Raw genomic sequence first — 11,037 nt, forward strand, 5'->3', positions numbered from 1 at the left:
CATGATTTTGCATATTTTTAATGTTTGAGATCATCTTGTTTCATACTGTCAAATTGGTATGTGTTGTTTCATATTTGCCAAGCGCCGGCTAGGCGCGTGCTGGATTTTACCAAGCCTGATGAAGCGCTACAGTGACGTGCTAAATTTTGCGGCATCTGGAAAAGTAATCACCCTCCCGCACACATTAAAACACTATTTCGACGCTGCAAATATTTTTTAGCGCGCGGCGCTACCGCGCGTCTGTTGAAGATGCTTTTACACGTTAATGCTGACGTTTCGGATGCAACATTGTGGCAATACATCGAGGGACAAGATTACAACGGCTCTTTTGTTTAGCCGAACAAATGGTAAACCTTAGCGAGTTAGCGTGCCAACACTAGTGTTTTTGATTGCCGATTCCAGCTTGAAGGAATCGCAGCCGATCACCCTACCTTACCCGCACTTGGTGGTGGCCACGACGGGGCTCCGGACGCGGTGCTTCCCGTCCGACCACTCAATGCTGCCGAACACGTAGCCGGCGGCCGCGGTAGCGTCGCAAATTTCCAGCTTCACCGTGAACTCCTTCTCCTCGTTGATTTTACCGAAGCTCAGCGTGCCTGGCTGCACCGTGATCCTGACACCCGCAGCCGGCTGCACGACGGTGACGTTGTACTGGAGCCACGGCCCCGCGCCCACGTTCCTCACCCGGCGCTTCACCGTGGTGGTGCCGGAGCGGGAGAGGCAAGCCGCGGAGATGGACGGGTAGTTGAGGTCCTCGGGGCGGTAGGCGCCAAGGCTGCACCGGAACGGGTTGGCATTGGCGCCGACGAACAGAGGGAGGAGCAAGGGGATCGACAAGGGGATCAGGCTCTGCGTCTGGGTCGGCCGCACGGAGCAGAGGAAGTTGGCGTAGTCGTACGGCGTAGTGTCGTACACCAGGCCGGGGTCCAGGGCCCGGACGGGGTTCACGTGGCCCGAGCCGTAGCTGAACGGGGTGGCGGCCGCGCCGGTCTCGTCTCGGATCTGGCCGTCGTCGTTGCCTCCGGTGGATGCTGCACAAACATAATTCAGAGAAGAAGCACTTCATAAGTCCATGCGATTGCTGCTCTTACAGGGCTCGACGGACAAAATTAGTGCAGCTGTGGTGGCCTGCCGTGCTCTCACCGGTGGTCATGATCGCCGACTTGATCATGGCGGGGCTCCAGTCAGGGTGCTTCGCCTTGATCAGTCCGGCGATGCCCGCCACGTGGGGGCACGACATGGAGGTGCCGGACACCATGTTGTAGGGGACACGGCGGTCGTCGAAAGGCAGGTCAGTAGCCGGAACTTCCTCGCTGTACGCGGCGATCACGTCGACCCCGGGCGCCGTAACGTCAGGCTGCCACCCGAGAAAATTAGAACCACGGTGGAGTCACTACTCACTAAGATGGTGCAAGCTGATTAATTAACGCGCCAACCCAACCTTGAGGATCTGAGGAGTGATGGTGTTTGGCCCACGGGACGAGAAGTCTGCCATCACCGGCGCTGGCTTCACGCCAAGTTCGTCCCTTGCTGTGATGTAACCGACGGGAAACCTAAACCGGAGCGAGGGAGTGATTAATGAATGTTGGGTTAACGACCATGCCTACAAAGCTAGGGAGTTTTTTAGTGTGCTGCTTACTCGGTGGATTGTAGGTACTTTAAGAGATCCTCGCACTGTGAGTAGGAGCAATGAGCCGCTGGAACGAGATGTGGATCGGCGATGATGTCAACCGCGCCGCCGGCACCGTTGCAGAGGACCATCCCGACGCCACTGGCCTGCTTCACCACCAGCCCCTTCTCGACTCTGCCGTTCGCTCCCCTGGTACACACAACTATCTTGCCTCTCACCTTGGCAGGGTCTAGCGAACCGGGAAGGCACAGCGTCCTGCAGGCAGAGGGATCTCATCAGTCAGCACACTGGGACAGTCGATCCAAACAAGATCCTATTCTTACGAGTTGTCGATGGATTGGTCGGCGGCGGAGGCGTCCTGCCCGCTGATCATCGGATATGGCTGGCCAGCAGGCAGAGTGCTAGCTGATAGACTTCGTCCCTGCAAATCAGTTGCATGCATCCAGAACGGTGCGGCATGAGCAATCTATCAACATAAATTACATGAACTGCAAACACAGTGCTAGCGGTGGTTGAGTAATTGAGCAAGGCTGCACGGTGTACATGCACGCAAGGTCCGATGGACGACCAGACCTTGACGGTGCTGTTGCCGAAGACGGCATCAGCTGCAAAGTCTCTGTCCATGGTGCTTGCGCCGACCGTGAGGATCCAGGGAGCCAGGTTGGTCACCGAGCCTGGCTGCGGGCCCGAGTTGCCGGCGGAGGCCACGACGGCGACCCCCTTGTGGACCGCGTACAACGTGCCGATCGCCATGAGGTCGGCCGCGTAGTCCGCGGCCGGCGCGCCCACGGAGAGCGAGAGCACGTGCACGCCGTCCTCGACCGCCGCGAATATGGCCGCGAGGATGTCCAGGCTGGAGCACCCCGCCGTGTAGCACGCTTTGTACGAGGCCACGCGCGCCCGCGGCGAGCCGCCCTTGGCCGTGCCACTCCCGCGGCCGAAGGCGCCGGCGCCCTGGACGAATCCGCCGCCCGCGGTGGACAGGGTGTGCGAGCCGTGCCCGTCGTAGTCCCGCGGCGAGTTCAGATCAGTCTGGTTCAGCTGCTTGCCTTCCACCGGCTGGTCCAGGAAATCTGGCACCTGGACGCCCGCGTTGAAAAACCTCGCGCCGATCAACTTTCTGCACGCACCATTGCACGGCGTACGTGTCACGGTGTCAGTGAAATGTTGCTTGATTGCATTGTACTCGACGTAAGGGCCAGTGGATATTTGCCTTACTTATTGCAGCGGAAGGTGGAGTCTTTGCCGGAATCGCATTTGCCACACCACCCCGACGGCGCGCCGAAGCCGTCGTCCCGGAAGCTTTCGGATGTCGGCGATACACCTTCGCGCGTGTAAAATGCAAAATAAAATAAAACTAGTGCAAAAGTCACACTTTGATGTGAGTATTATTATACTACATATTTTAGGGAGTTTATTTTAAAACATTTAGATATAAAATTTGTACTTCCTCTGTCTCAAAGTTCTTGTTTTAGATTTGTCTAAATATGGATGTATCAAGTCATGTTTTAGTATTAGATTCATCCGTAACTAGACAAATCTAAGACAAGAATTTTGGAACAGAGGGAGTACTTTCTTTACTCGCAATTTTTTTCCTTTCTAATGAATAGAGTAGCAAAGTTTAAATATAGTCGAAAAGGAAAAAAATGTAATGTTTAATTCTACCCCCTCCGTCCCGAAATGAGTGTCGTTGATTTAGTACATGATGGTCACAATTTTTCTTGTTTTGAAAAGTTATAAATTTTGTAGCATGCTAATATTATACAGTAATTATGGTTCTTCTTTTTAATCTTTTTTTTTTGCGGGTCTTCTTTTTAATCTTTTACAATGCACCTTTCATGAAAAGAAGTATTTTCATCAAGAATGTGTCTTTTAACGAAGGACATCTTTTCATTAAGGGCGTGTCTTTTCATTAACGGACTTAACTGATTCTCAATGTAATCTTACGACTGTTTGTTTTAGGGTGACGTGCCTTAACGGTGATCTTGCATTAGGAGCTGGTTTCAGAATAAAGAAGGATGGGATCTTTTGGTAAGTATACTTGACAAAAGTTAGGGCTCACCTGTTCCACAATCATCTTTTGCTCTAACTTTCACGCGACCGAAACATTTTCTACGTCCTTATAAAGCATATATTAATGGCTACATGCAATACCGTAAGACAATCATGCAAATCACAAAAATTTCAACTAATTAATCAAGCAAATAATGCGTCAGTTGTACTACGAATGCATATTGCTTCCATATGGCAACATTTTGGTTCTATGTTATTTAAATTTGCTTCAAGCCCAACTAAAGCTTCTTAAAATCACACAAAAACTCATCTCCGATGTAACTGAATTTTCTTCTTCAACTCAATTTTTTTCCTCGTCTCTACAAATCTGATTCCATGGCAACCAGAATGTGTTTTGTCTGATTCCATGGCAACCAGAATGTGTTTTGATCTATCATAAATTTGTGTCGAGTGAAATGTTATTATGTTGTCAGTGTGGTAAAAAATGTTTTCCCAAGACAAAAATTTTCCTGAGTGCAACATACACTAGTAAAAAAACAAAGCTTTAAAACCGGTTCGTAAAGGCCTTTAGTGCCGATTCTGTAACCGGCACTAAAGTGTGAGCACTAAAGGCCCACCACGTGGCGTGAGCTCGCGCCGTGGCATGGGATTTTTAAAACAAAAAATTGGATTTTTTTTAATTTTTCAATTTTCTGAATTGAATTATTTGATGATTTAGTCTCTAATCACCCCTCTTAACTGCTCAAGTGTGGATCACTCATTTTAAATCGTCTAACTTCCCGGTCGGTCATCCATCCTCTCACTCCCCCAGCCTGAGCACGCTTAACTTCGGAGTTCTATTCCCCCTACTTTCCAAGTCTGCACTTGTTGTTTTCCTCACAAATGTAAGCTGTCAATCCTATTAACCCTCAGCAGTTTAGCTTGAGCATTAGGTCACTCGTTTCACTATTTGAGTTTGAAACTATTATTCTAAAAAACAGTAATTATTTAGTAACACTAATATTTCTTGAATAAGTTTGACCATAGTTTGACCAGATTTGACCAAAATTCAAAAAATTGAAATAATTATTTAGTAACACTAATATTCTTGAATAATTATGTAGTAACATTAATACTTCTTGAATAAGTAGTTTGACCATAGTTTGATCAAAATTAAAGAAAACTGAAATTTGAGCATATCTTTTTTTCCTTTTGGAATTTGAGGATTCTAAAAAATTGCAAACAGGCCGTAGGTGGTCAAAATCGGATGCGGATTTTTGTGCTGAATGTTTTGATATATTATACGTTTTTTTCCGACATCGTATGCAAAAGTTATAGTTGTTTTACATTTTCCCTACACTTTTTGCAAAACATGTCCAAATTTAAGTTTTCAAATTTTCATAACTAGTAGGTGTAGTAATATAACTACCTCTCGAAGGATTTTATTTTCTGAAGTTTTTATCATTTTCTTTTCAAAACTGAAATGGCGATACACGAGGGGGGGGGGGGTAGAGTTTGAAAATTGCCCTATAGTCCCGGTTTGTGTCCCCAACCGGGACTATAGGTCAGACCCCTTTAGTGCCGATTCATGGCACGAACCGGTACTGAAAGTTAGCCCTATAGTACCGGTTTGTGCCACGAACCGGTACTAAAGGTGATCATGGGGCCCCGGCCTGACGCCAGCCTGCCACCACCCCTTTAGCACCGGTTTCTGGAACGAACCGGTACTAAAGGTTCAATACGAACCGACATTAATGCATAGCCGTTCGAACCGGCACTAATGGTGCCATTAGTACCGGGCCAAAATCGAACCGGGACTAATGTGTCTCACATCAGGTCCTTTTTCTACTAGTGATACAAGGGGATGAAACTTGTTTCAGCAAACAAAAAAATTGTAATTATTACATATTTTTCAAATGAAACAAACATTCATCTAGGAAGAAGTGGGAACTTTCTCCATCTAACAACTTTTTGAACACAACAAAGTGGTTGGATAACGTTGAGGGTGCATGCTCCTTTTCTTCTATCCATGTTCATCCTAACAAGCATCCAACCGCACCAAGTCCTCCTGAGCTTCCTACCCTCATAATCGACACCCTTGCAACCACCCGCCAAGTGTCAGCCATGTCAACATGGGGACTAGGTTGAAAGCATAGCTTTGAGATCTTTCGCCTTTCCCTCTCCATGAAGACTTCCAATGATTTCGATTATGACACCTCGTGCCCTTAACCCCACTATATGTTCCATTGGGATAACAAGCATCCTTGGCACCAACTGTGCCCAAATATGACATTGAGTTTCACATTGACCTCGGCTAGTCTAGTATGGAGTACAGGAAACAATGATGGCCATTTTGCATTGTGCCTCCACAACCAACTGATGTGAACCAGCCTGTGGTTGGATGGTTAAAAGGACAGTGTATCTCTAGCCCATCAGGGTTCAAGTCCCAGTGCTCGCATTTAACCTAGATTTATTTTAAGATTTCCGGCAATGCGCGTTCAGTGGGAGGAGACGTTCCCTTCTACTACGAAGCACCTATGGTGACTTCGTAATATCTCAAGATGATATGCCGGCTCACTCTCTTGGAGGTGCTCATAAGGGGTAAAGTGTGCATGTGTGCGTTCATAGGGTGAGTGTATGCGCGTATATATGAGTGTGTCTGTACTGTGTTAAAAAATGAACCCATGGTCCTAATGACTCACTCCATGACATCATGAACATTGATTTGAAAACCAGGGGTACAGAAATACGAGAACGATGGCATTCTCACCACCACTAGGTGGACAAGGATGTCCTGCATAGTTTATTGGTGGAGAAGGACATAGACAATGAGATTGAAACAACAACAACAATAACAAGACGTTTAGGCCTTCATGCAAATGTATGAGGAGGTGTGGATGAATAGGTGTCACTGGTAGAAAAAGGGCCTGTTATCCCGGTTGGTAAGGGCCTTTAGTCCCGGTTCCTGAACCGGGACTAAAGGGACTAAAGGGTCGGTACTAATGCCCTGACCCTTTAGTCCCGGTTCAAACCAGAACCGAGACTAAAGGCCCTCCACGTGGCCGGTCCACCTTTAGTCCCGGTTGGTAACACCAACCGGTACTAAAGGAAATTTTCTGATTTTTTTTTGAATTTTTTATAGAATTTTTTTTTTGAATTTTTTCATTTTCAAATTTCTGAATTATTTTAACCTCTAATCTCTAATCACCCCTCATCACTGCTTAATTTAATCTCTAATCACCCCTCATCATTCCAAATCATCTAACTTCCCGGACGGTCACCCATCCTCCCACTCCCCCAGCCTGAGCACGCTTAACTTCCGGGTTCTATTCTCCCTCGTTTCCAAGTCTGCACTCGTTGTTTTCCTGACAATAGTAAGATGTCAATCCTATTAACCCTCAGGAGTTTAGCTTGAGCATGAAGTCACACATTTCACTATTTGAGTTTGAAACTATTGTTCTAAAAAACAATAATTTTTTAGTAACACTAATATTTCTTGAATAAGTAGTTTGACCATTGTTTGACCATAGTTTGACCATAGTTTGACCAGATTTGACCAAAATTCAAAAAAACTAAAATAATTATTTAATAACACTAATATTCTTGAATAATTATTTAGTAACACTAATACTTCTTGAATAAGTAGTTTGACCATAGTTTGACCAGATTTAATGAAAATTTAAAAAAAAACTAAAATTTGAGCATAACTTTTTTTCCTTTTGGAATTTGAGGATTCTACAAATTTGCAAACAGGTCGTAGGCTGTCTCCATTGGATGTAACTTTTCGAGTAGATGATTTTTCATATAAAAAACTTTTTAATCCGAGTTCGTATGCGAAAGTTATGCCCATTTTACAAATTCCAGAGAGATTTTGTAAATAAAGTCGAAATTCATATTTGTAAATTTTCCCAACAACTAATCACATATCACATGGGAAACTTATTTTATTTTATTTTTTTGACATTTCCATCATTTTCTTTTGTTTTTTCTAAAACTGAAAAGGCGGTCCACAGGGGAGGGGGGAGAGTTTGGAAATGGGACCTTTAGTACCGGTTCGTGCCATGAACCGGTACTAATTCCTCAAAGCCCATTAGTCCCGGTTAGTGGCACCAACCGGGACTAAATGTCTAACCTTTAGTACCGGTTAGTGCCACCAATCGGGACTAATGGGCATCGCACCCTTTAGTCCCGGTTCGTGGCACGAACCGGGACTAAAGGACCCAGGTGAACCGGGACTAATGCCTTAGCCGCACGAACCGGGATAAATGCACCCATTGGTCCCGGTTCTGGACTGAAACGGGACTAATGGGCTTACCCGGCCTGGACCAAAGCCCCCTTTTCTACTAGTGTGTGGAGTGAGAGGTATTTAGGGAAGGCAATTGTCTTTTAATGTTTCCAACTCGAATGACAGTGGATTGGCCATCCTAGCATTTGCTAAGGTCATACTACTATTGCAAAGAATGTTTTTAGGAATAGGTCAGTAAGTCTTGTTGGACGACTAAGAATGACACTTGGAAGTTTGCAATAATGGATGGTTGCGTGCATCAATCGATGTAGAGGCCAGGGGTCTATTGTCCTTTTGAAGAAAAAAAATCTCATGCGACGTTGGATATCTTTAAACCATATTAAACACTCTTGTGGTGTGCAATGAATTTGAAAGATTACTCAATAGTGCAATATGCAAATGTTTGTGAACTAACTAGTGAACTTTCAGAAACAAAACTGACTAAGAAATATTCCCTTTGTTCACAAATATAAGATGTTTTGTATACTTCAATGTGGACCACATATACACACTAAAATGAGTGAATAAACACACTAAAATGTCTCTATATACATTCAGTTTAGAAAAAAGTTAGAACACCATATATTTGTGAACAGAGGAAATAACTATTAATTAAGTTAAAGCTAACAACTGTCTGATCTAGACATCAAGGATAATAACCTCTTGATGGGACGGCTATCAACTGTTGAATTCTCTCCGGGTCAACAGAGTTATAGCCGTCCTAAAAAACAATTTTCTTAGGATGTGGAGTTTTTAAGCTCGAGATCAAATGCTCCCTCATGAACAGTAAATTCAAAAAAAACTTTAAAGAATGTTTGGAGTGGATGCAAAAATTCATCACAAAATTACATAGGTGCAAGGCATGGTAAAAAAAATCGATACTCTGAAAATGTTACTTCCAAACGCATTTGGGAGCTCTGATTTTGGTTGTTTGCCACGACTTACTCCAATGTGATTTCGTGGTGAAAATTCGCATGCACTTCAAACATTTCTTAAACTTTGCCACACAAAAAATCCAGAAACTCTTTTTTGTTATTTTTTTGATTTTACTGTTCATGGCAGGAACATTTGAGCTCGATATTAGAAGCATACTTTCGATTTTCTTACATACACCTACTTATTCACCATGTTCATATTTTCTAAGTGTGCAATGTACAAAAACAATGTCAACGTAATTGATTGTTACCTCTGAGGGAAAAAGCTACTCCCTCCAATCCATATTAATTAATGCACACTTAGTACAACTTTGTACCGAGCGTCTCCGGAAAAAATGGATTGGAGTGAGCAACAGATTTCGAGTAAGATCGTGGGGCCTTGATGCGTATCATCTGTCAGGTTTCAGTTGACTTCACACTCCGGCATGTTACTGGGATTTGATTATGTTCCATCCAGGATGGAATATATCGCGGGGACAACAAATTATTATGTACTCATCCAGGAGGGAGTAGTATTTCATGCATGTGAAGACCTCTATTTAATTAATCACGTACTACTTCCGTTTCTTTTTAGTCTGTATATAAGATTGATCAAAGTCAAACTTTATGAAGTTTGCCAAATTTATAAAAAAAATATCAATATTTACTATACTAAAGCTATATGGTATGAAAACTAATTTCATGATGCATCTAACAATACCGATTTCATATTATGAATCTTGATATATTTTTTTATAAACTTAGTCAAAATTAACAAAGTTTGTTTGACTTTGACCAAATCCGAAGGGAGTACTACTAAGTGATCACTATTAGGATCCAGGTCAAACCAGTGCTTCGACTTTAGGCTGTCGACAGTGCATGCGTGTGTTAGACAGGTGCCATGCATGATGCATGGCACGGAATACGCGGTACGACCAACCCACATACCCCGTGCGTATTATGAAAGCAATTAATTGATTATTAGGTCAAGATAAGATTCCGGCGATCAATCAAAAGATATCGAGTTGGTAGTGGTAGTGGTATATACTGCGATTCCTGGGGAGTATGTATGGGCTAGATTGATGTGAAGAAATGATGCAATTTAACTGCGAGATTACCGGTGTCGACGTTTCCAATGACGACCCCCTCGCCGAACTTGGCGTCGTACTTCCACTCGTTTTTCGGCTCGCCGCCGCTCTCCAGCCCGAGGAACTCCCAGGAATGCGTCGTTTGGACCTTGTGAAGCCTGTCCGGGATCACAGCCAGAACCCCGGGGAGCTCTGAACCAAAAGAATAATCGGCCAGTGCAGCGTGTGACGTGGTTAGTGTTAGGTAAAAACTGCTGATGAAGCAGTAAACTCAAACACGGAAATCCTTGGATCATGATCATATGCGCGGCACTTACGTTCGAGGGCTGGGAACAAGCTGTCGTCGATCTGCAACCCGATGGCGCTGATTTCCTTGAAGAGATACAATTGTTTGTACCTGCATGTTTTGGCGATCAAGAACCAAAGGCTAGGCGTCTTCTTCTGCACGAACTAATGTATGATGGACGTAGATAGTTAGCGTGCTATATATTGTGCTTACTGGTTGGTGACTCCAGCGATCAGAGCAGGCCAAGACGTCAGATCACTCAAGACAAGCAAACAGGACTGCATGCACAGGAGGAGCACTATCAATTAGAGATAAACAGAAACAAGTACAAACTGTTTAGAGAGAGAGAGAGAGAGAGAGAGAGAGAGATTTGCCTTCGTGGCAGCGGACGCCGGCGTCGTCAAGTGTGACGTGAGGAAGAGCACGAAGGCTAGCAGCAAAACGCGGCCTCCTCTCCCCATTTCACCGATCCGCTAAGCCGCTTGGGCTTCCACCGGGGCCGGGCGCCATTGAATTTATAGACGCCAAAGTCAAAATTGCTCGGTGTTGTATAAGTATTTTTCTTCTCCGTGAGGAGCACAAGTGCACAACCCCACGTTGGATAACCCGGTATCTAAGCCACTGCATAGCAAAAAGGAGCTCCACATGCGGGTAACGTGCAAGCTGGTCAGGATTCATGCAATGAGCACGATGATAGCACTTTCTGCACTGTTCCTGCATCAATCTCTTTTTTTTTTGAAAAACATCACCTCGTATCTATACTACTTATAAAAGAGCAAACATTATCTTTTCTAAGTGCATCTCACAAAACGTAAACGGATACATTACCACCGCATGATTAG

The 11,037-nt window shown here is 44.6% G+C and overlaps 1 protein-coding gene across 1 annotated transcript; it reads right to left on the reverse strand.

The window, feature by feature from the left end:
• Window positions 1–210: 210 nt before the first annotated feature.
• On the reverse strand, window positions 211–10,675 carry LOC119268707 (subtilisin-like protease SBT5.3). Its single transcript, XM_037550403.1, has 11 exons — window positions 10,570–10,675; window positions 10,409–10,473; window positions 10,227–10,306; window positions 9,940–10,101; window positions 2,849–2,954; window positions 2,204–2,750; window positions 1,954–2,051; window positions 1,640–1,885; window positions 1,442–1,553; window positions 1,144–1,357; window positions 211–1,031 (listed from the first exon to the last, which is right to left on the reverse strand). Exons 1-11 carry the CDS (start codon window positions 10,654–10,656, stop codon window positions 433–435), a joined length of 2,316 nt encoding a protein of 771 aa, XP_037406300.1. The 5' UTR covers window positions 10,657–10,675; the 3' UTR covers window positions 211–432.
• Window positions 10,676–11,037: the final 362 nt, after the last annotated feature.

The sequence above is a fragment of the Triticum dicoccoides genome, chromosome 3A, assembly GCF_002162155.2.
Source record: "Triticum dicoccoides isolate Atlit2015 ecotype Zavitan chromosome 3A, WEW_v2.0, whole genome shotgun sequence".
In the NCBI taxonomy this organism is placed as follows: Eukaryota; Viridiplantae; Streptophyta; class Magnoliopsida; order Poales; family Poaceae; genus Triticum; species Triticum dicoccoides.